Source organism: Lacerta agilis, chromosome Z (genome assembly GCF_009819535.1).
Source record: "Lacerta agilis isolate rLacAgi1 chromosome Z, rLacAgi1.pri, whole genome shotgun sequence".
NCBI lineage: Eukaryota > Metazoa > Chordata > Lepidosauria > Squamata > Lacertidae > Lacerta > Lacerta agilis.
The window spans coordinates 43285634-43311688 of NC_046331.1; the positions used below are offsets into that span (position 1 = coordinate 43285634).

General features: G+C 44.0%; 1 protein-coding gene across 1 annotated transcript; it reads right to left on the reverse strand.

Annotated features, from left to right (window-relative positions):
• Window positions 1–392: 392 nt before the first annotated feature.
• CD40LG (CD40 ligand) lies at window positions 393–24839 on the reverse strand. Its single transcript, XM_033138294.1, has 5 exons — window positions 24584–24839; window positions 7042–7191; window positions 3569–3602; window positions 1832–1888; window positions 393–1001 (listed from the first exon to the last, which is right to left on the reverse strand). Exons 1-5 carry the CDS (start codon window positions 24737–24739, stop codon window positions 628–630), a joined length of 771 nt encoding a protein of 256 aa, XP_032994185.1. The 5' UTR covers window positions 24740–24839; the 3' UTR covers window positions 393–627.
• Between the last annotated feature and the right edge of the window lie 1216 nt (window positions 24840–26055).

A 26055-nucleotide genomic window follows, 5' to 3' on the forward strand; every position in this document is an offset into this window, starting at 1 on the left:
ATAATGTTACACAACTCTGCATCATATGTACGTCAAGACTGTGATGCTAAAGGTGAGTTGGAAAATTGCTACCTTTGCAGTGGTAGCTTCTAAAATAAGAGCTCAAAAGCTACAGCTTGATCAGTATTGCCTATTCTGACTTGCCGTTGCTCTCTAGGCTTTCAAGTAGAGGTTTCCCCTCGCCCCATTCTGAGATGCCAGGAATGGAATTTAGGACCTTTTGCATGCAAAACATGCACTAATCAGCTATGGGCTTTCCCCCATGGTACATGTATCATGTCTGAAAAGTATGAGTTGCATTTTGATTTTTCTAACTATTTGGCTAGTAGCTCTGGAAGTGGAAGCAATGTGAAAAGTAATCCCAAGACTTGTGCCAGCACAAAAGTGCTTAGGATGGAGCATATCAACAAGCCCAGTGCAACTTCTGACACCTGTGTTGCATCTGTTGAAGGCTGGCTTTCCAGTATTACATTTTGGTTCTGAGGAGTCGTGCTCCAACTCTCATTAATAAATAAAATAAAATATACAGGGTGTAGGGAAAAATAAAACAAAATATGAAGTGGGTTATTATAAATAGGATTTGGGGGACCAGCTTTGTTCAACAAAGCTCCATCTTCTCAGCCTCTCCTAGGATAGTTCAAACATGCCAAAGTATGTATATCCATGGTCGTAATTCACTCTAGATGAGTTTGTCACATTGACAAAGATGACATGACCTTCCTGGAGCTCAACAGCTCTCCCTACATGAATTGACTGCAGGCTGCACAGATCGTATGATGTGGCGTGAGTCCCCACTCCTTTCAACAGCAGCTGATCTGCCTCTGATGGAAGGTTCAGATATACATAGAGGCTGAACGGTGCGTGTGTCTCTGGCTTGGTGCAAAAGGCAACCTGCGAATAAATATAGTACCGTCCTCTTTTGCCAACTTTGATTTTCCCATCTTGGTATGAAAATGTGTCATTATCCATTGGAGCATAGGGTGACCTTTTCCACTGCAAAACTGTGGGGAAGAAAAGATAGGCTATATTTATTCGAGGAGCATTTCTATCAGCACTGCTGGATGAGTTTGTGCTTAGCATTTCAGCTCAATAGCTCACTTCTCACCCAGCGCCATGCTAATCTTCTCTGTATTGTTTCATATGGGCTGCTAAAGTGAAGACAGCCCACTCAGTATCACAATAATGTCCACTATACCCAGACAGAGATATGCTGTCTCTAGGGATGGGCAAATCTTGTCATAAGGACATAGGAGGAGCCTGCTTGGATTAAGCCAATGGCCCATCTAGTCCAGAATCTTCTCCCCCACCATGGCCACCCAAGCGCCTCAGGGAAATGGGAAACCCAATGACCCAAGCACAAGAGCACTCTCCCATTCCGTGGTTTCCAGGAACTGGGATTCAGAAGCATCACTGCCACAGAGGCAGAGCCGAGCCATCCTGGTTAGTAGCCATTGATAACCCTCCTCCAAGAATTTGTCACTGCCTCCTGCATGAGTAAATTCCATAGTTTAACTGCGCACTGTGTGAAGGAGGACTTTTCTATTTTCTGTTCTGTATCTCCCAACATCCAGCTTCACTGGATGCCCACGAAAACTCGCTGAATTACTAAATGGGGCTAATTTCAAGAGTTCAGTGGGTAGAACCCGACCCAAATTCCTCACGAAATATTTTCCTCTGTATTCAATGCTGAATGCATTTTAAATTTCTCACATGCACAGAAAGAAAAGGAGAGGAAAGTGTTGATCACTTTGCTCTTTCCGTCCCTCAAAAACCACACACTCTCCCCCACATGGGTATGAGTGATAGACTATCACAAACTCTCAGTCCTCACCTCTCTTGCTGCTCTTGCAGCCAGCCAGGTGGATGCTCGCGGCTTGCCTTTTGTCACCTGGAAGAGAAACAGCCTCCATATGACTTTGCCCATGTTCATCCCACCTCAGGGCCATCATGCATGCAGGAAGAGCACTATCTATTATACTGACAGGCAGTTGCTCTCCCAAGATTTCAGACTGCTTCCCTCCAGCCCTACTTGGAGATGCCCTTGGACATTCTGCATGCAAAGCTCTAATGCTGAGCTATGACCCCTTCCTTGAATGATGGGATTGAAGGTACAACCTAGGGGTGGACAAACCGATCAGTCTGGTTTCTCACAGTTTCTGATGTTTCCAGTATTAAATTGAGTCCCTCACATTAGCTCAATAAAGCAAATGCTACAACATTCAGTTGGTTAGGGCATAGTGCCAAGGTTGCAGGTTTGATCCCCAAAGTGGACAGTTGCATTTTCCTGCATTGCAGGGGGTTGCACAAAATGATCCTCAGGGTCCCTTCCAACTCTGTGATTCTATGAACACCACCAGTATCCTGCAGAGGAGTGGAGTGTGTGCAACACTGGTGTCAGAGAAGTAGCCCATTTTGGAAAGCATAGGAAGCTCCCCCCCCCCCCGAACCAGACAATTAGTTCCTCTAGGTTAGTACTGGGATGCGGGTGGCCCTGTGGTCTAAACCACAGAGCCTAGGGCTTGCCGATCAGAAGGTTCAAATCCCCGTGATGGGGTGAGCTCCCGTTGCTTGGTCCCAGCTCCTGCCAACTTAGCAGTTCAAAAGCACATCAAAGTGTAAGTAGATAAATAGGTACCGCTCTGGTGGGAAGGTAAATGGCATTTCCGTGCGCTGCTCTGCTTCACCAGAAGCAGCATAGTCATGCTGGCCACATGGTCTGGAAGCTGTATGCCGCCTCCCTCAGCCACTAAAGTGAGATGAGCACTGCAACCCCAGAGTCGTCCGTGACTGGACCTAATGGTCAGGGGTCCATTTACCTTTACCTTTAGGTTAGTACTGTCAACATTGGATAGCAGTTGACTCTCTAGAGTTTTTTGGAGAGGGGAAGTTCCCTGCCACACCTGGAGATGCTGGGGATTGAACCTGGGAGCTTCTGCGTGTTAAGCAGCAGCTCTGCCACTGAGCTACAGCCCAGCAAGGCTTGCACAAACAAGACAAAGTGGCCAAGTTTTCAGAAGATCAGCTTAGATACGATGACCCAGTCTCCACCCAGATTGTACAGAATGGATCACATTCACACACCCTGCCTTTAAAGCACATTTATACTATTGTAACAGTCATAGCTTCCCCCAAAGCAGGAGCAAAACTAGATTTTATTTCCCTGTAGCTACAGCTCTGCCTGAAGAATCTTGGATACTGCCACATACTCCTGACAAAGCTACAACCCTGCAGTCTTAACAAAATACAGCTCTCAGGATTCTTTTTTTTGGGGGGGGGGGGAGCCATGTGGTTTAAATGTAGGGTCTGCAGATGTGACTAAGTGCATAGCCCACCCAAACCTGAACAACTTTTACCCAACCCTCCTTCTTCAACTTGCTGCTTTCTGGGGAGAGGGGGGGAGTATGATTTGCCCCCAAATTACATCACCTCTTTTTTGGCACTGGAGTTTTAAAAGTGTCATCTCCACCCCAGCTCTGGTGCTTCAGACCCCCCCCCCTTCTTTTCTTTTTTTTGCTCTTTGGCCTGATTCTCTCTATTTGAGTTTTCATTTCAAAGGTTCCTTACATACCTGTTCTCTTGGCTAGGAGGCTTTCTTGGGGAATCTAGAGCAATTTGAAGAGGCAGGAGATAATATTAAAAGCGTGGCAGCATCTGTGTGATACAATACATACATGCTTCTCCAGTTGTCAAAACCTAGGAGCAGCCAACCAGCATTGCATCTCTGTAGCAAGCCCATTGTTACGTTCCTCGCCCTCTCACCCTGAATACATTCCAAATAGGTGATTGTTTTTTCATCAGCAGAGATGCAAAAATGAGCTATCGTGTATCTAGAGCAGCCTTCACCAACCAGCCATGGCTGTTCTGCCTGGGGCTGATGGAAGCTGTAGTTGAAAACATTCAGAAAATATCAGGTGAGTGAAGGCTGTTCTAGATACTTTCATGTATCCCCTCCCTTCTTAAATACAGCCGCTTCCTCTCTGCCCCCTTGCTGAAAAGTTTGATTCACACATTGGGCATCATCTTTCACTTTGCCACAGCTTCCAACTTTTCCTCTGTGGTTGTCCATCATCTCACCTTGGACCCTTCATTTCTACGCAGCATCCCAAAGCTCTTACCACATGATACCCCTCCATAAATTCTTACATGGAAAGTTTCTTTTTTTCCTTTCTTGTCTTTGTTAACCCCTCCTTCAGGTGACATTCAGTTTGGCCACCTCCATTCCCAGCTGCCCTACAGATTCTGCTTTCCCTATTTCTCACTGGTTGCAAAAAATAAACCCTTGTGTGTAGCAGAGCTACTGCTTACAAATCAGATTTTCAAAAAGAAAGACAAAAGATTTTGCTTTTCTTGACTTTGCATGGTTAAAATGCTGGGAACAAGTACAAGAATGACTCATCAAGCTGAAGTAAAAAATGAGGGTGCGAAAACGCAATGGGCATATTCTAAGAAGAAGCTGAAACACTGCAGGTTTCCTTGCTCATTAAAACATATAAGAAGCTAATTTTAGAATTGTCAACTTTCTCTCTCTGACAGAGCTCCTGTGCATTTGCAGCTGCCTGACTGGTGTGCATTCTGCAAATGACACTTTTCTGCATTATTTATTTAAAAACATGTTTCAACAGCTTAATATTTTGAAATCTTAGCCGTGCAACCCCACCTCAATAAAACAGGATCATAAATACCAGAACAAGTAAACAAACAAACAAACCAGGAATGCATAAATAACAGGGTACAATATTGTTGGTCAGTGAAAGCTTGTGCAAAAAGACATCTGAAGCAACTCAGGACATAGGAAACACCTTTTACTTAGTCAGACTGCCTATCCATCTTGCTCAGTGTTATCTACACTGACTGGCAGCAGTTTTCCAGGGGCTACTTCCAGCCCTACCTGGAGATGTTGGGGGTTTGAAGTGGGGCCTTCTGCATGTAAGGCTGATGCCCTCGAATATGAGCTTTGGCCTTTCCTGGCATCAATGAACGTGATGCTTGCTATTGATTGTGCTTTCCCCATCACTCCATTGCCTCCATGGTGGGAAAAGGTTTCTGTCCATGTATATATGTGTGTAAGGAAGTCCCACTGAATTTAGCAGGGGCCTGATCCCAGGTAGATGTGCATAGGAACAGACCCTGCATTCCTGTGCATCAAACTGCTCAGGAACCATTAGGTGATTATCATTTGCTAGAGTATTGCTAGGCATGCGCTTTAAGTGTTTGGCATATATGCAGTCAGTGAGGACCGCTATGAAGGGGAAGGGCAGGGCTGGAGGGCAGGCAAAGGATGGAGCCTACCAGACCCAAAGCTTTGCATCGCTGCATTCAGCCTCGCTCAACCTTTTGGTCATATAGCAGAGAGCAAGATTGGGGAACCTTGGTCTCAGGAGCCACATGTGGCCCTCCAGGCTTTTCTGCCTGGCCCTCAGAATCCTCCCCAGGCCACACATTCCACTGGTCCTACTTCACAATCTGAGTGGTTTTGCCTAGCTGGTCTGTGTCCTTGAACTCTGATAATGCCTCTTGCTTGCCTGGACAGAGGACAGAGAATGTCTCTGTGTGAGTGTACATAGCAAGTAGCCTACAGCTCAGAAGCAAAATCTGCATTCATTGCTGAGCTTACATTTGCCCTTAGGCTTGCCCATCATTGGCATGTGGCCCTCAAAGGCTATCCAAAAGGGAATGCGGCCCTCGGGTTGAAAGAGGTTCCCTAGCCCTGGTGAAGAAGAGCACCCAAAGATGCTAAAATTGCCGAATGGGTAGCCAGGTTAGTTTCTTGCAGGAAAAAAAACAGGCTTGCAACACCTGACACATTTATTACAGCACATGCCTTCATGGATTGCAACTAAAAGGGGGGAGGTGGGTAAAGGGACACAAGTGGCACTGTGGTCAAAAGGACTGAGCCTCTTGGGCTTGCTGATCAGAAGGTCGGCGGTTCGAATCCCTGTGACGGGGTGAGCTCCTGTTGCTCTGTCCCAGCTCCTGCCCACCTAGCAGTTTGAAAGCATGCCAGTGCAAGTAGATAAATAGGTAGCAGCAGGAAGGTAAAAGGTGTTTCCGTGAACTCTGGCTTATGTCACGTTGTGCCAGAAGCAGTTTAATCATGCTGGCCACATGACCTGGAAAGCTGTCTGCGGACAAACGCCAGCTCCCATGGCCTGGAACCGAAGATGAGTGCTGCACCCCATAGTCACCTTTGACTGGACTTAACCAACTGGGGTTCTTTTACCTTTTTTTAAAAAATGAGGAGCCACTAGCTTTCACAAATAAGCAGGGAGGGTCGGTCTCATTCTGCAGAGCTTGCTGCCTATCAAAACCAACCAGACCAGTCCTGGACCGGCTTTTGCCCTGTGGAGGCTGATTCACAAGGGTGAACAAGGCACTGCCCCACCAACCTCATTCTTCCCCCCCTCCTGCCTGTCTTCTTGCATAAAAACCAGTTGGGGAGTGGCCTGCTCACCAGCTTCTTCCTCCACAGTCTCAGTGTTCCTACCTTGCAAGTGTCCTGGAAAAACTGGGGCGTCCCATTTTATATTGCAAGAGGACGGTGGCCATTTTGAACTGCAATTTCCTCCCCCAAAAACGCTTTTTTTCAGGGCAGTGATCTCACATGACATAAGGTTATCAGATTTTCAGTGAATCTGGGGACACTTTTCAACTTCCTACTAAATAGATGGATTTTGTCAGGGGACTGATTTGTAAATCTGGGGACTGTCCCTGGGAAATGGGGACGTCTGGCAACCTTAGCATAGCACCCTAAAACACACATTTTAAGTGGCTTTCTTCAAGGAGAAATTTCAGCATGAAATCACACGAGATCATGATGCCCAAAATGACCACTATCCTTTCGTGAGAAAAAATGAGAAGACGGCACACCAGTTTTCGCCATCAATGTCATGCAGGGTACGCAACATTCTCCTTGCAGAACTCAGACAGTAAGAGACTGAGCTCTGCCTGCACCTGGCCCTGGTCTCACTTCCTGTTGGCATTCCTGCCTTCTGCCCCACCAGTTCCAATAATCACCCCCCCCCAACCCACGCCTGCTTCTACCTTGCTCTTTTGGTCTTGTAGTAGGTCCTGGAAGCTGCTCAATATCTTTGCACAGTCCAGGAAGGTTGCATCACTGTATTGTGGCTTCCGACACTTCTGCAGTCTTCTGAGGAACACAAAATCTTCCCGCAGGCTGATCTCATCTCCGACCTGGCAGATGGAATGATCACGAGAAGTCAGCTTGCCACCAGATAGCAGAACAAAGGACTCATTAGTTAGATGAGTTAATTGAAAACCCATTTCACAGTGTGCAATCCTACACATTTTATTTTATTTTAATTGGGATTTCTTACCCACCCTTTATCACAAGATCCCAAGGCGGGTTACAATAATAAAATACAAAATAATAAAACAATTAAAATAGCTAGAGTGATAAAACAAGCTTGAAAACAGTTCCCTAAATACAATAATCAAAACAATTCCATATATGAAAATAATCAGAGGCTCCAGCTTGCAAGGGTTGATTGGGGGAGCCGACATCATGCATGATGTCAGGACATTGGGAGGAGCCAGGGGCTCCCGCTCCTCCTGCCACCCTCCACTGATGGTGGGCTGCTTCGACCCTCTTCCCCTCTGCAACAGCAGTCGCACCAGCAGGAGGAGAAGACCTCCTCTGCTCCCTGGTTTTGGGGGACATTGGGGGGGAGCTCAGGCACCTCCCAAAAATATTGGGGGCTGGCAAAAGGGCTCGGCCCTGACGAGTTGGCACCCCTATAGACAATACAATGCTTTTCTTCAACCTGTAAAACAGTTCCAGTAATAGAATTGCACCCAAATTAATTCAGTGTACTCCCAGCAAGTAAATCTGTATAGGATTGCTCTGCAAATTGACTAAAGAGGCATTCCCAGTCAGCTGAGCCATACAGTTTTCTAAGTGTTAATGTGTTGTTTACATATAAATTCTTATAGAAAAATCAGGTGGCAAACAGCATCTTGGAAGAGGCATCCTTTCCTCACTCTTACCCAAGAGAGAGTGTCTCTTCTAACAGTGCCATCTTATTATATCTGACTATTCAGAAGTGATTCCCACTGAGTCCAATGGGGCTTACTCCCAGGTATGATCAAGCATACAGAATAAGAGATGAAATACAAAAAAAGGCCTGCAACTTATTCTTGTACGCAACATCAGCAGCAAGAACAGTGTACGCTAGAAATTGGAAACAAATTGATTCCAGGAAAAGAACAAGGATTGTACAAACTGACAGAATACATAGAATTAGCAAGCATGACCACTAAAATAAGAAATCAAAATGAAAAACAGGTGATGAGTGAGTGGGGAACTTTGGGGAATATCTACAAAGATATGACGTTAAATTTAACTTTAACAGTGATAGGGAAAGGGATAAAACAGGGTGGATAAATTAATGGGTATGTAGTTAAATAAGATGTATCTGAACTGCCATGGAAAGAAAGTTGGGTGAGGAAGTCTTTGTGGATTATTGTAGAAGGGTGGAAATATGATCTGTAAAGAGAAAACTGAGAAAAATCCATAAACAATAAATAAATAAATAATCAAGCATACAGAATAAATACGGTACCCAATGAGGAAATGTTGTTTTGTGGCTTTTTATGTTTGGAGGAAAGGCAACTAAGGGGGAACTTGATGGAAGTTTATAAAAAAATAATAATAATAAGCACAGCATGGAGAAAGTGGATAGAAAAAAGCTTTTCTCTTCCTTTCACAACACTAGACCTTGTGGACATCCAATGAAGCTTAGTTTTGGAAGATTCTGGACAGACAAAAGGAAGTCCTTCTTCCTGTAGCACGTACATAAATTCAACACTTGCTCCCCAGGAGGCCAGGATGACCACGGATTTGGATGGCTTGAAGGCTGGTCTACTCACCAGTCAATAGTTACACAATGGACTCCTGGTTCCATAGGAGGCCGTAATGACCAACAAGTTGATGTATTTGAAAAAGGATTAGACAGATCAATGGAGGAGAAGGCTATCAATGGCCACCATGGCTAGGCTATGTTCTGCCTCCACAGACGGAAGCAGTATTGCTTTTGAATACCAGTTTCTGGAAACCACAGGAGGGGAAAGCACTTTTGAGCTTATATCCTGCTTGTGAGCTTCCTGCAGGCATCTGGTTGGTCACTGTGAGAAGAAGATGGTGGGTTAGATGATCCATTGGCCTGATCCAGAAGGCACTTTTTACGTTGGTAGGTATAGGATTGCAGCTGAAGATGGCACCAGATGCAACATGCACAGGCATCATCAATTTTTAGACTCTAAAGCACAGGTGGGTAACCACTGACCCTCATTGGGGTACAACGCCTATCATCCCTGATCAAATACCATGCTATTGGGAGCTGTTGGAAGTTGGATCTCAACAACATTTAAAAATAAAATTTGTTCTTTCATTGCAAATGTATACAAATTTATTTTGGTTATTAATCTGTTAGCCTGGGTGACCCAGGAAAGAACGTGTTCCAAGCACATAGGAATGCTGATCCATTTAGCTCAGGGGTGGGCCCACGCAGCTTGCCCATTCGACCAGTGAGGCCATTTGGGGCAAACCACACCCACATACTGTTATGTACTGAGTTGAATAGGATCCAAAATGCACCAGTCTGATTGGTCCTAGAACAATAGGATTGAGATTGCAGCAGTCTGACTGGTCCCAGAACAATAGGATTGAGATTGCAGCAGTCTGATTGTTCCGCAGGAGCCACCCAATCCAGCCCCAGGTGGAAGTGAATCCGCACTCCGATTGGCATACAGGAGTATCCCGGAATTAGCCAATCACATGGGGCCAATGTGTAAATAGTGTATATAAAGCAAACGTTTTGGGGGAACTGCATTCCTCCTCACTACTATGAGCTGAATAAAGAGCATGAAATTCACACTTGACTCTGAGTATATTTCACATACCCTACAAATGAGTTCAGGTACATGAGTTCAGGTGCATTTCCCTAATTCCCTGCCTTGCTCCAGATGGGAAATCATTTCCCATTGAAACTTTCTGTCCCAGATCTGTTCTTTGAACCTCTGACAGCCAAATGTTCAAAGAGCTGTGCAGGGCTGTCTGAAAGCCCTTTTGCAAACAGGCCCACGCAGCTCTTTGAGACTCCTTTTTTTAAGGTTCTAAGAGCAGCAGGGTATTTGTAAAATGGCTTTTAAACAGTCTCACACTTCGTATTGAAATCCTGACAACTGGAGCTTCAAAGTCCAACACTGCCTGGTGCTGTAGTGGCATCAGGTGGCTGACAGGTGGGATGCCCCATCCATCTGATAACATTGGCCTGCAAGGGGTGGGGAAATAAAAATCTGGTAAGATAAGAAGCCAGCAAAGATTCCCACCCCTGATCTAGCTGCAATCAATTTTCCACAGTTCCAGGCAGGGGACATTTCCAGCCTTATCTGGAGGTGCTGGGAATTGCTTTTCTTCTTACAGCTTAAACAACAACACATATACAACAAAATAAATAGTTCTTCCCCCTTAGTAACTATGATATGGCACAGAATAAAGCCATTATGTAGAACACAAAAAAGAGAGTCCAGATTACCCAATACAATACAATGAAATAAAAGTAGCACAATCTCACAAATCAAACCAGCCAAAGGATTTCACATGTTGTAGGAAGTCCTCTGTTGTCTGTCTTGTTCATGTTTAATAAAACAGTACCATTCTGCCAAGAATTTGTCTGTGGCTTTTTTAAGCTTCTACCACTCACGTGCCATTTTGAGCTTATTCTTAAGCTTTTCTTTTAAAGCAATCTTCCACACCTTTCAGTACCGTGACACAAGAGTTGCCCCTTCCAGCCCCTTCCAAAATCTGGTGATCAGGAACAAGGCTGCTACCCAGACCCTGAGACCTTTTGTGTGCAAAGCAGATGCTCAACTACTGAACCACAGTTGTCCCCCTAAAACATAATGTGAATTAATAGCACCAACCAAATTTGAACTGATTTCGCAATGGAAATGCCTCTAGGTAACACCTGTTAATGGAGGGGATGGTCATTTGGCAAAGGTGGGAAGTGCTTATAGTGGGCAAGATATCTGCGCAAATTACAGTGGCATCAAACCCTAATTCAGACATGAGACTGATCTACACTGGACTGTTATAAAATTAAAAGTGTGCTATAAAAATGTGACCTTTTTATTGCATATGCTGATGACCTGGTTATTACAGTGGAAGAACAAAATAATTCTCTCCCTAGAGTTTTTTGTTTTGTTTTGTTTTGTTTTTGGAGGGGGGATACAGGAGTTTGGGCAAGTTGCTGGTTTTAAAATAAACAAAAACAAGACTAAATTATTAGTTAAGTATCTAACAGAAAAAGATAAGAAAGAGTTAACTCAAATTACAGAGACAGAGATTCACAAAAGAGCTAAATATTTGGGAATTTGGCTCTCTACTAGGAATGTTAATATCTATAAGGACAATTATGAGAAATATTGGAATGAAATAAAAAGGAATCTAGAAATTAGGGGTAAAATGAATTTATCATTACTAGGAAGAATTGCGGCAATTAAGGTGAATGTATTGCCAAAAATGTTCTTGTTTCAGACAATTCCTGTGATAAGTAATGCTGCCTGCTTTAAACAATGGCAAAAAGATATTTCAAAATTTATCTGGAAAGGGAAGAGGCCAAGGATAAAATATAAAATACTTACAGATACCAAAGAAAGAGGAGGATTTTCCCTTCCAGATTTTAAACTTTACTATGAGGCAGCTTGCATTACTTGGATACAGGAATGGATTAAATTAGAAAACATAGAACTTTCATAGATTTGGAAGGACATGATAAAGTGAAAGCACACAAAGTGTTTCAGAATCATATCATTAGAAAGTCACTTTTAAAAGTGCGGGGGAAATATAAGGAACCACTAGAACAAAAGACACCATGGTGGTTGTCCCCAATAGAAATCATAACAGTCAAAAAAAGTCTGGCCTATATATGGAGAGTTGTTAGAGGAGAAAGAAGGAAAATGGAAACATAAAGACTTTGATGAAGTAAGAGAACATTTGCAAGATTGGTTGCAATATTGACAATTAAAAGAGATATTTAAAGAAGATAACAAGAAAGGTTTCAGTTATACAGTATCTAGATTCCAGAAAGAAATTGTAGATGACAATTTTAAACCATTAAAAAAGATGTATAATATCTTACTAGAATGGGAGACCAAAGATGAGGAAGTGAAATCTACAATGATCACAAGATATAGGACATAATATTCAATTAGAGGACTGGGAGGAATTATGAAGAGTAAATTTGAAATTTACTGATTGTATGTTATTAAAAGAGAATTATATGAAAATGATGTACTGTTGGAATATCACACCAATGAAAATGGCCAAAATGTATAGCGCAAGCTCCAATAAGTGTTGTAAGTGTAAAGAGAAGGAAGGTACTTTTTATCTTCTATGGTGGAATTGTAAAATAGTTAAAAATTATTGGGAAATGATAGATAATGAAAAATGCATAATAAGCACTTTATGTTCATTGTTAAGTTTTGCAATAATAAAAAAGAAATATAGCATAAGGATATGTGCAGAGAAGATATAGTTAAGCCTAGAAAACATCATACAACTTTTCAAAAATTACAACATTTTGAAAGGAAGTATATCAGAATTATAAATATTAAAACCAACTTCTTTCTGTATCTATTGGGTAGATACCTCAGTAGCCCAACATTCAAGATACTGATCAAATAACATACTATGCTTAAAACAATAAAATATGCTATCAGAATGTTAAAAAAGGAAATGATGTATAATGAAATGAAAAAAATGTTTAAGATAACTTTTGTTAAAACCCCCAGAAGTTAGGAATTTTAGGTCAAGATTTGCCAAAGGAAAAACACAGACTCTGGATGTTATTGGCACTAAGATGGAAAAGGGATAAAATACCAACTAGAGAATGGCAAGAAAAACTTACAGAATATGCCGATATGGCAAAACTAACTGTTAGACTATGAAACAAGGACAAAAAATTATTTAAAGAAGATTGGAAACCATTTTTGGCTTATCTACAGAAACAATGCAAAGATTTGAACTCATTAGCAGATTTTGAGTAAACATTTACAAGTAACAAAATATATATAAATTATAAGATTAAATATAAAAAAGGAAGTCTGGAGGGGGAGGGGAGGGACAATTTGGGAATGATGAATTATGATATTTGGTATAATGATATTCTGGGAAAATGGAAAAATGGAAAACTTAATAAAAATTATTTACCAAAAAAATTAAAAAATGTGACACCAGAGGGCGCTGTACAGCAGTGAACCTTCATCAGTGGGAAATTGCATTGAGAGCCTGTATTACAGGGGGTTTTATTAGTGTTTTTATAGATCTGTGTAGATCCAGCCGTGGTTTCTTGGGGAAATACTTTCTGTTTCTGGTATATATGGACTCTTAAGAGAGGATGCATAATAGGCCAGCTAAATTCAGTCTTATATAACCATGTCCATCTTCATGCCATACATTTCAAGCACTATGAGTCATGGTTTCCCCCAAAGAATTCTGGGAGGTGTGGTTTGTTAAGGGTGCTGAGAGCTGTTGGTGACCCCTGTTTCCCTCACAGAGCAATGGTTTCCATAGAATTCCCTTGGGAGAGTGATTGGTGTTTAAACCATTCTGGATTTAACTGGGTAACAGTAGGTTCAGCCCTTTTCAATAGCTACAAATCCAACTCAGAGTTATGTGTGCTTAACCCTTTTGATTTCAGTGGGAGTGCCAGAGGGGAACATGATTGATTCCTTTGAGTTATGGCCACAGCTTGTTCATGATGAATCTGCAATCATTTGAGTTTATACTGAAATCCTGAAAAGGAAGTGGGTTTCTCTCTCTCTCTTAAAAGTCAAAACCCTTATGAGGGTTGGATTAAGGGTGAGTGTGAGCACCTATGCTTCTGTATGGCAGGGAGCACAGCCGGCCCAAGACATTTTGGCACCTGAGGCTAATCACAAAATGGTGCCCCTTCTCCCTGTCAGGGAAGAAGGGGCAAGTGAAGATCTACATCAGGAACAAGCGGGGAATAAAGGTCTACACCAGGAGTGCTGCCCCTGTGGATCCTGCCACCTGAGGCGGTTTGCTTCCCTTTGCCTCATAGGTAGGGCAGCCTTAGGCAAGGGTTCCCAAGCAGCGGTCTGCAGACCAACCTTGGTCCATGAGCTGCATTCAGGTGGCCCTGAGGCATGTCTGTTAAGAGCACATAAAATCTGAATTCTCATATTGTAGTTCAATAAATATATTGCAAATTGTAATCTATTTTTAGATTACAGTACATCAATTAGAGATTGATAGATAAGTAGATGGTAGATGGATCTCAGTGTAAATATATATTTAAATATATAGACCTGGATGCCCGCCAGATGCTTTGGACAGCAATCATGAATCAGCCCTAGCCAGCATGACCAATGGTCAAGGGAGATTGGAGCTATCATTAAAAGGCAGCCCTGTTTAGGGAAGTTTCTGATGTTTTTGATGTTCTGTTGGGAGCAGCCCAGAGTAGCTGGGGAAACCCAGCCAGATGGGTGGGGTATAAATAATAAATTATAATAATATTACTTTTATATGCAATGAGTGTCCGGTGCCCACCCAGCGGGGAGTCAATCAAGGATATGTATTAGCCCCTTTATTGTTCAATTATTTTATCAATGATGTTATATCCAAACTATCAAAATCAGACTTCCACCCACTCCAACTGGCAGATAGGACAATATCCATACTTCTATATGCGGATGACACCCTGATCCTATCCAGGACTCCAGTTGGGTTACGACAGGCGCTTCAGGTGCTGGCTGAATACTGCCAAGAGAACCACCTTATTATCAACTACTGTGTTTCCCCTATTTTAAGACACCGTCTTATATTTCCCCCCCCCTCAAGAAAACACACTATGGCTTATTTTCAGGGGATGTCTTATTTTTATTATGTAAGCATGCACAGAACAATGGTGCTGGAAACTTACCAAGCAACGGCGCTGTAGTGAGGCTCCTGGGGAGCCAGTTAGTCTGCCTTGTCCCTAAAGGCTGGAGGGATTTTATTCGCCCCCCCCCCCTTGGGGAGCAACAGCCAACAGAGTGTTGTGGCTTTCCCCCTTCCAGCTCAGCCTGGCCACAGGTGGCTCATCGCCGCCACGCTGTGTGCTCCGGCTGCGCGCCACGTGCCCGCCTTGCCAGCCAGCCTGAGCAACAAGCGGGAGCCAGAGCGGATGGCAGGAGAGAGCGAGGCGGGCACTGGAGTCCCTGGTGAGCGCTCAGCCTCCAGCATATAAAGGCACGGCTTTCCCGGGAGGGAGGCGGGTGTGTGCTTTCTCGGCCAGCCGCCCGCTCGCTTTTTGTTCCCCAAACGCACCAAAGTCGCGCGTCTTCAGTGGCGCTTCTTCCTCCATGCGCCCTGCTCGATGCACGCAGCCCCGATCACAGCCAGTGGAGGGAGCTTTGGTTTGGGGGTGGGCAAAGATCGGGGGGGAGGTGCTGCTCAAAGAAAAACACCACACGCCGTATGCAGTCAGAATCGAAAGGTACTGAGTTGGTGTAGAGGTTGCCAACTTTAAAAAACAAAATCCCAGTTGTGCCACCTGTGCCTTTAACGGGAAATTGAGCGGAGGGTGGAGGCAGACTGCTTCATAAGCCCATGAGAAGCTGGATCAAGGCTGGAACTGTTGCCGGGAGGCGCTGCGTCCAGCCCCGCCTCTTCCTTGGCGCCCTCCAGAACTGCGCCTATCACTGTGTCTTATTTTCAGGGTACGGCTTATATTTCGCAAATGCGAAAATATCCTGCTATGGCTTATTTTAGGACTACGTCTTAAAATAGGGGAAACACGGTACCAAAAGACTGAAGTAATGTCTTTTGCTAAACGTCCCAAGATTCGAACGTGGAGTATAAATGGATGAAGAATTGAACAAGTACATTGTTTCAAATATTTAGGCATAGTTTTCCATGATAAAGGGCTAAGGAAAGCCCATATAACTCATGTAGCAGCCGAAGCCCATAAGTTCTCTACAGCAATTATAAGCTTCTTAAGATCCAAAGGTGCTCACTATATACCTACGGCATTAAAGCTCTATGAGGCACTGGTTCAACTGCTCTATGGGGCTCAACTCTGTGCCCCTCCACCAAATCTAACCCTACTTGAAAGGGTCCAGACCAAGTTCATCAGAGCAGCTCTCCAGATGCCTCCCTGCTTGTCAAATGCCACTCTGCGGTTAGAAACAGGAACGATCCGTGTGGAGGCCAGAGTCTGGATACAAGCTTTGGCTGAAATTATATCTTAACCCACAGGCAGGTTAAAATGGAGCTTCCTTCAGAAAACTGGAGCCTTGCAAATATTAAAAGAAACCAAAGTAGCCGTATTTAGCACATTAGAAGAATATTGGGGGGGGGATCCATAGTAGGGCAGGTCCTTGCTAAGGGCCAACAAAATAATGAGGATGCTTTCAAGTTCTCCAGAACTCACCATGAGTCAAAGCAAGGAATGAAGGCAGAGTTGGGTTGTAAAAAAAATGGTCCTTTAGCTAAAGGTAAAGGGACCCCTGACTGTTAACTCCAGTCGCGGACGACTCTGGGGTTGTGCGGTCATCTCGCTTTACTGGCCAAGGGAGCCGGCATACAGCTTCCGGGTCATGTGGCTAGCATGACTAAGCCGCTTCTGGCGAACCAGAGCAGCGCACGGAAATGCCGTTTACCTTCCCGCCGGAGCAGTACCTATTTATCTACTTGCACTTTGACGTGCTTTCGAACTGCTAGGTGGGCAGGAGCTGGGACCGAGCAATGGGAGCTCACCCTGTCACAGGGATTTGAACTGCCGACCTTCTGATCAGCAAGCCCTAGGCTCTGTGATTTAGACCACAGCGCCACCCGCATCCCTGGTCCTTTAGGTACCCTGGTCCTAGGCTATTGAGGGCTTTATGACTATAACACCATGACAGTTTCTTCCTCCCACCCACCACCCACCCCACCTACCAAAAATAAAAATAAGCAAAAATCCTGCTTTGCTCTACAGCTAGCCTGATAAAGAATTTTGGAGAACTCAAAAGCTTGGTCACACATTTTGGTGGGCCCCAAGAGGATAATTGCCTGCACGGCAGGAGGAGGAGGAGGAAGAAGAAGAAGAGGAGGAGGAGGAGGAGTTTGGGTTTGATATCCCGCTTTATCACTACCCGAAGGAGTCTCAAAGCGGCTAACATTCTCCTTTCCCTTCCTCCCCCACAACGAACGCTCTGTGAGGTGAGTGGGGCTGAGAGACTTCAGAGAAGTGTGACTAGCCCAAGGTCACCCAGCAGCTGCATGTGGAGGAGCAGAGATGCGAACCCGGTTCCCCAGATTACGAATCTACCGCTCTTAACCACTACACCACACTGGCTCTAACTAACTAACTAACTAACTAACTAACTAACTAACTAACTAAAGGATTTGAGGAGCATTCTTTTTTTTAATGACCACCACTACACCAAACATTTATTTAAATATGTGAAAAACAGGAAATCAGCCAGGGAGGCAGTTGGACCGTTACATGACAAAGGAGTGAAAGGCATGCTAAAGGAAGATAAGGAGGCTGCAGAGAAACTGAATGAATTCTTCGAGTTTTTCTTCACTATGGAAGATGCAGGGTAGATTTTCACACGGCCCACCACAATTGATTTTTTTTATTTTTTTATTTTTTTGGAGGGATGTCTAAAGAACTGAGGCAGACAAAGATGACAAAGGATGGAATTTAAGGGCTCAGAGACAGATTAAAAATAAAAAAATGTCACAGAGCCCAGATGGCACCCATTCAAGAGTTCTTTACCCAAATATAAACTGCTGATTTTCTAACCATGTGGTGTGGGAACCGTACTTACAGGGTTGGACTAGGACCTGGGAGACCAGGGTTCAAATCCCAACTCAGCCATGAAGCTCATTGGGTGACCTTGGGCCAGTCACTTAGCTTAGCCTACCTGGTTATGGAGATTAAATGGGGGGGGACCATGCCTGCCACCTAGAGCTCCTTGGGGGGGGAGGTGGGGTATAAATGCAGTAAATCAATCAATAAATAAATTGGTATCAATATTAGATGGTTGCACTTGGAAGGTAGCGAGCACAACACCGTTTTAAAATGAAAAAGAGAAACATTGCTGGCTGGTTAAGTAGCTTAACCCCTATTAAATGGTTGGGAAGTATTATTAAAAAATTAGTTTGACTTCACTGCAAAGACGCACTCCTGAGACAGACAGATGCCAACCATATTATTAAAGATAAAATTGTTAAGCATGTTGAAGAACAAGTCTTATTGCAGAAGAATTAGTATGGCTTCTGCAAAGAGAAGTCCTGCCTCATCAACAATCTGCAGGAATGATTTGTTAGATTTTATACTAGGTGATCTCTCATTAGATGTTCCTGAGCAAATTCAGTAAGAGGACAGAATGTCTTTTGAAAGGGGTAGAGAAGCTGATTCATTTAAAAGGTAAAGGGACCCCTGACCATCAGGTCCAGTCGTGTCCGACTCTGGGGTTGCGACGCTCATCTCGCTCTATAGGCCGAGGGAGCCGGCATTTGTCCGCAGACAGCTTCCGGGTCATGTGGCCAGCATGACAAAGCCGCTTCTGGCAAACCAGAGCAGCGCACGGAAACGCCGTTTACCTTCCCACTGGAGCGGTCCCTATTTATCTACTTGCACTTTGATGTGCTTTCGAACTGCTAGGTGGGCAGGAGCTGGAACCAAGCAACGGGAGCTCACCCCGTTGCAGGGATTTGAACTGCCGACCTTCTGATCAGCAAGCCCTAGGCTCTGTGGTTTAACCCACAGAGATTAGGGAGCTAAACACAGTGGAGTAGCATGGGGGGGGGCGAGGAATGTCATAGCTTGGAACTCCTGGTGGGTCTTTCTCCGGTCAGAGTCACACGAGAGAGCTGAAAGAGGTGGGTTAGAAACACAAGAATAGGGATCCCAGCTTCAATTTCTCATTTTTCCAATCTTAAGGTCTTCACATTTCCATATCAGTTCACATTTTTTAAAAATACTTTATGAAATTTCTTAAGCATTTTGGTGCAAATTACTCCAAACAGCCGCATTCTTGAACACAGTTTTGTCTAATGTACATGTTTTTGCAAAGCAGTTTCTCCTAAAATAATGCATATTTATATGCAATTATTTACTAATAAATGCACACTTTGCCTGAGCATATCTACACATTACTTGGCTGTAGAACTACATTGCAAAATTCAGAGAAGTGTGGGTTGAAAGAAAGCTGTGTTTCAGTGTGTATATTGTTTCAGAAAGTGCAAACAAGGTAGGTTTGCATTTAGCTGCAAACCAATTTAGTTTCTCACCTGTCCTTACTGAAGGTCTTCAGAAGTGCCCTGCCATAATTGCAAAAGACTAGAAAGATGAAAATGGAGGTTTCAATACAAAAATGGGCATCATTGCATCTGGCCAAACACTTTGGCAAAGAAACTGAACAAACAAATATGAGTTTCAAGACTTTGCAGCTTTGCAAAATAATGTTTTTATTCAATAGACTAATAAGCAAAGTGGCAAGGGCTTATTCCACCCCTGGATGGTTAATTCCAGTCACCCACACGTGGCACACTATAGACTGATATGCTATTATGACATTGCTGTATAGCTCAGTTGGTTAGAGCGTGGTGCTGATAACACCAAGGTTGCAGGTTCGATCCTGGCATGGAACAGCTGCATATTCCTGCATCGCGGGGGGTTGGACTAGATGATCCTCAGAGTCCCTTCCAACTCTATAATTCTATGATAAATAAGAGGCAATACTTCTCTACTCATGAAGCAAACTAAGATTATCACACCCTTTTCTAAAAAATAAATAAATAAATTCTTTGGTGTTTTTGTTTTTTAAGTGCCCTGTTGAATCAGACCAAGGGCCTGTCTATTTTGGCCTTCTTCCAGCAAGGACCTGCTAGATGTCTTTTAACAGCTCACAAGTAAGAGCAGGAAGTCAAACCCCTTCCTCTGCTGTGACTACCTAGGAACTGGCTTTCAGGGGCAGACTGCCTCTAATCATGGAGGGTTTCTTTTACCTCGTAATGGGAAGTGTGTGTGTGTGTGTGTGTGTGTGTGTGTGCGTGTGTGTAGGCAAAGTGGAGGAATTGTGTTTGGGGCTACAAAGTGTGAGGAGGGTTTAACCGTTTCCACCTCTGTCTTACCAGTCTGCATTTTTTCAAGAATTCATAAGCATTTTAGTGCAAATTTCTGCTAACAGGCACATTCTTGAATGCAGTTTTGACTAATGTACATGTTTTTGCAAACAATTTCCCCATAATACAATAGAGTTTTCTGCATTGTTTTCACAAGTATACTGCTTTTTGTGCAGACAGCTTGGTTAAGGAACTGCACCACAAAACTCAGGAAAGTGCCCAATATCGAAGGACTGCTGTGTTTCATTTCGCTCATGTGTTTAGGATGTGCAGATGAGGCAGGTTTGCATTAAAATGTGAAGAAGAGAAATGATCACTAGTCCCTAAATACAAATGTCATGCTCAGCACTGTGTGAAACCTGGCCCCAATATTTATCTATTTAAAAGCATTTATATAGAGCTTAATAGGGATGCGGGTGGCACTGTGGTCTAAACCACAGAGCCTAGGGCTTGCCGATCAGGTCAGTGGTTCGAATCCCCATGACGGGGTGAGCTCCCATTGCTTGGTCCCAGCTCCTGCCCACCTAGCAGCTCAAAAGCACGTCAAATGCAAGTAGATAAATAGGTACCACTCCGGCGGGAAGGTAAACGCTGTTTCCATGGTTTGTCACATGACCCGGAAGTCGTACGCCGGCTCCCTCGGCCAGTAAAGCGAGATGAGCGCTGCAACCCCAGAATCATCTGCAACTGGACCTAATGGTAAGGGGTCCCTTTACCTTTACCTTTATATACAGCTTAATATTTTAAAAATCTCTAAGTGATGGTTAGAGCCATTGATATGCTTCATTTCCTCCATTAATTTGTCCAATCCCCCCCCACACACACCCCTAAAGGTAAGGACATGAGCAGAACCAGATAGATCAGGCCAAAATCCCACCTACTCTATCATCCTGGTCAACTAAATGAAAATGAGACCTGCACTCAACACCACTCCCCACACTTGTGAGCATTATGGCACAATGGGTCCCTTCACCGAAGGACAGCTGTGGGCAGGATTCCTGCATTGTAAGGGTTTGGACTAGATGACTTCTAGGGTCCCTTGCAACTCTACAGTTCTGTGATTCTATGATTCCTAGCAACTGGCATTGTGGGGGGGGGAGGCATACACCCTCCAATGCAGGAGATGATACATAGCCATCATGCATGAAGTGTTGTATCCCCCCAAGCTTATGGAACTCCCCCCCCCCAGATTGGACAGCCACTTCAGGAACATGGTGAAGACTTTCTGATACCACCAGGCATTTAAAGGAAGTGTTCAGGTTTATATTATCTTTCCATTGTTTATTTATACTATTTATATACTGCTCTTTATCCAAAGATCCCAACATCATAATTTATGTAGCAAAATCATAAAAGCACAATACAGAGCATAATAATACACAGCATAATGATAAAATGATCCGTGGCTTGGAGTGCCTTCCATCCATCAGCCTCGGTTGGTGACCCAGCTACGCCCCTATCTGGGCAGGGATAGCCTAACTACTGTTGTCTATGCTCTGGTAACCTCAAGGGTAGATTACTGTAATGTGTTATATGTAGTGCTGCCTCTGAAGACAGTTCGGAAACTTCAGTTACTGCAGAATACAGCTGCCAGGTTGCTCACCAGAGCAAGACGGTTTGAGCATATTACTCCGATCCTGGTCCGACTGCACTGGCTACCAATTACTTTCTGGGCCCAATTCAAAGTGCTGGTTTTGAAAGCCTTAAACGACTCAGGACTGCAATACCTCAAGGACCTCCTCTTTCTATACAAACCTACCCAGGCCCCGAGATCATCTTCTTGAGGCCCTTCTTCATGTGCCTCCTCCTCGAGAGGTTTGGAGGGTAGCAACACGAGAACAGGGCCTTCTCTGCAGTGGCTCCCTGTCTGTGAAATGTTCTCCCCAGGGAAGTTCACCTGGCGCCTTAATTATTTTTATTTTTATTATATATTTTGTGGTTTTATATTTTGATTTTGTGAAACACCCTGAGACCTCTGGGTATAGTGTGATATATAAATTAATAAAATAAAATAAAAATCATAATAACAGCCCCCCCCCTCCACATAAGTATTTAACAGGCCATAGATTGCTTAACGGCCATAGGCCTGGGTAGAGAGAAATATTTTCACCTGGCGGCTAAAGATATGTAATGATGGTGCCAGGCGAGCTTCTCTGGGGAGAACATTCCACAAATGAGGAATTTGATTTTATGATTAATTTTTACTGTTGCCTTATGGTGTTAATTTATGTACTACAACTTACAAATGCTAATGAAAAACACTGGAAATCAACGAAGGTTCCTATGTGGGAACCGTACGAATGTATGGAGCGTTGCTTTTTTCTGAACATCTGGTCAGATCCAGACGTGTAATCTGGGGTGAAGCCAAATCAGACAGTTCTGAGGCAGACTGCTTCCCATTTTCTGATTATATAAATTGGGAGAGTCATATAAGCAACTCCTCCTGTGACTCACTCCTCGTTGCATCAGTGCTATATAGACTCATCTTACATATTCAGCCTTACATATGACTCTTGCTAAATGTAACTGCATGTCTGTAACTTGTGTTTTATACCAAAAATGCTCCACCTGTGCTTCTGCTACTGCTTACATGGTTATGTGTTAGTTTGCTTCTGCGGCAAAGAAATGAAAATTATTATTTTAAGAAGGAAGAAATGCCAATGATTAAAACACTTTAAATAAACTAACTAACTATGGCCAATAGCCATTGAAAACCTCGTGAATTTGCCTGATCCTCTTAAAAACTCCCAAGCTGGCAACATCACTACATTATTGAGGGAGTGAATTCAATAGTTTTGACTATGTGAAGGAGGACTTTGTCTCTCCTGAATCTTGCCAACATTCAGAATAATAATAATAATTTATTTATACCCTGCCCATCTGGCTGGGTTTCCCCAGCCACTATGGGTGGCTTTCAACAGAACCTTAAAAACAGACTAAAACTTCAAACATTAAAAATTTCCCTAAACAGAGCTGCCTTCAGATGTCTTCTAAAAGTCAGGTAGTTGTTTATTTCCTTGACATCTGATGGGAGGGCATTCCACAGGGCGGGTGCCACCACCGAGAAGGCCCTCTGCCTGGTTATCTGTAATCTCACTTCTCAGAGTGAGGGAACCGCCAGAAGGCCATCGGAGCCTCAGTGTCCGGCCTGAACAATGGGAGTGGAGACGTTCCTTCTGGTATACTGGGCCAAGGCCGCTTAGGGCTTTAAAGGTCAGCACAAACATTTTGAATTGAGCTCGGAAACGTACTGGGAGCCATTGTAGGTCTTTCACGACCAGTGTTATATGGTCTTGGTGGCCGCCCCCAGTCACCAGTCTAGCTGCCGCATTCTGGAGTAGTTGTAGTTTCCAGGTCACCTTCAAAGATAGCCCCACGTAGAGCACATTGCAGTAGTACAAGCAGGAGATAACCAGAGCATGCACCACTCTGGCGAGACAGTCTGCGGGCAGGTAGGGTCCCAGCCTGCATACCAGATGGAGCTGGTAGACAGCTGCCCTGGACACAGAATTGACCTGCGCCTCCATGGACAGCTGCGAGTCTAAAATGACTCCCAGGCTGCACACCTGGTCCTTCAGGGGCACAGTTACCCCATTCAGGAGCATGGAGTCCTCCACACCCGCTTGCTCCCGTCTAAATTCTAGCATGAGGGCTAGAGAAACGTTCTGCCTGTTCACTTTTTCTGCACCACACTTAATTCTTTATATCTCTATCACTTCTCCTCTTAGTCATATTTTTTTCTAAACTAAAAAGCTTCAAATATTGTAACCTTTTCTCAGAGGGGAATCATACCACCTCTTTGATTCTTTTGACTGCCCTTTTCTGAACATTTTACCAGCTCTACAACATCCTTTCTGAGGTGAGGTAATGACATCATAGCATTTTTTCAGCAGCAAATTGCCCCAAATTAGCAACTCATGAAGATATCCTATTATCTATCATGACTCTCACCCCAGTTGGCTTCTTTGGGTGACCTGCTCCTTGGCTGGATTCCAGCATTTTGAGAAAGAATGAGGGGGGGGGGGGGAATCTCTCTATTGACTTTCTCTACATAATGCAAAACTTTTTTATATATATCTATCATATCTGCCTGCTATTTGTTTCCCTCTGTTACATGTCTTACTCAGAGCAGACCCATTGAAATGAAACCTGACTAATTGTCTTAATGTCCAACAAATTCAACGGGTCTTCTCTGAAGAGAATTTAGTTGGATGTATTCTCTTCCCCACCCCCACCCCTCTGTGCATCTTCCTCCAGCTACTGGATCTCAATTTGCTGGTTTAAAAAAGACAGCAGATCCTACAACTTGGAAGTCTTGCCAACCATGGTCTGCAGCAGTAAACCCTGAAGTTGTTCTCACACTTGTGAAAACCCTTCCTTCTCAATTTGGCCCTTTGCCGTCCTTACAGAGTGACACCAGAGCAAACGAGGAACCAGCCTTACCTTGTCCACCTTCATGTGAAGATATAGGCCAAAAAGCACTGTCCCAATGAGCTGTGCGATAACGAACACTGCGATCAAGCTTGTGAAGGCTTTCATGGTGGTGGTGAAGCCAGCAGGTCTTGGGGTTGTGGATGGATAAGGCTCACCGGAGTCCATGTGTCTCTATCTCCTGAATTCTTGCGTCTCTGAGCCTCTTGAAATCTACCTCGCCACTTACTGTGCGCAAGAAAGCAACAAGTGAAGCTCTCTCTCTCTCTCTCTCTCTCTCTCTCTCTCTCTCTCTCTGTGTGTGTGTGTGTGTGTGCCTGCCCACCTCTTCCTGCGGAGGAAACTCATCTTCCATTTGTTCACACTCCTCTTCCACAACAACAGAGACAACAAAGTTATTTCCTGAATTCATCGTTTGCCATTCGCTTCCATGGGTTGTCACAAGTTCCTGGTGCGTTACTCTTCCAGCAACTTCATTCTTCTGCCCACCCCCCACCTTTCCCCCTATCATAGACAGACTTTTTTCCCCCTCTTCACACACACCCCAACCTCTTCCTGGCTTCAAAGAAAGAAAGCATCTGTGGCTAAGGACGGGCACATCTGTCAATTCTGGGTTCAGTTTCTCATTTTTCCCATCCAATACTAAATTCTCTACATTTCCACATCAGTTTGCAATTTTTGTTAAGTCCTTGTGAAAATTTGTTGGCATTTTAGTATGAATCGCTCCTAATATATTCATATTTGTGTGACATTTAATGTACACATTTTTGCAGAGCAATGTTTTGACTACGGCAGACCAGCACGGCTACCTACCTGTAACTGGAACAACAGGAGAGGATGAGCCTAGAAACTGCTAAAACTGCATTGGGTGGGGAAATGTGCATTTTCCTCTCATATTAGCAAAACTTACTGGATGATTTACAGCTCATTGAATCCCCCAACAAAAGCAGCAAAGACTTTGGGACTGTGGGGAAACCAAAAGCAACATGCTCGGGCAAAGCCTGCAAAGACGCTCTGGACGTGATGGTGGGGGAGCAAAAGCTGTAGCTTCACCCCCGCAGGAGCCTTTAAGGACTGGACATAGACGAGCAAGGAGAGCAGGACCTGGCCTGCCATGCAGCGAGCCGGGGAGGCAGGCAGCTGATTGCCCTTTTCTGATCCCTTTGCAAGTCTACCATGACCTGTTTGAGGGAAGGCAACCAGAACTGCACACAGTATTCCAAACGTGGTCACACCACAGATTTGTAAAAAGAATAGGGTGATCCCTCGCATGTCTTGATAACAGATCTAAAACAGGGGTGTGTGGAAATAAATGAAGTTTGTTCTTGGTATGAGCTTTCGTGTGTAAGCTCATACCAAGAACAAACTTAGTTGGTCTCTAAGGTGCTACTGGAAGGAATTTTTTATTTTGTTTTGTTTTGACTATGGCAGACCAATATGGCTACCTACCTATAACTGGAAATAAATGGTTACCCTATCAGCCT

What these genes read in the sequence shown, in the direction of transcription:
- CD40LG (XM_033138294.1), bottom strand. Translation starts at nt 24,739, where the DNA reads ATGGACTCCGGTGAGCCTTATCCATCCACAACCCCAAGACCTGCTGGC. An exon ending in TACAAGACCAAAAGAGCAAG is followed by an intron (nt 3,603 to 7,041) that starts GTAGAAGCAGGC and finishes AAATTGCTCTAG; the next exon opens with ATTCCCCAAGAAAGCCTCCT. An exon ending in CTGCAAGAGCAGCAAGAGAG is followed by an intron (nt 1,002 to 1,831) that starts GTGAGGACTGAG and finishes TCTTCCCCACAG; the next exon opens with TTTTGCAGTGGAAAAGGTCA.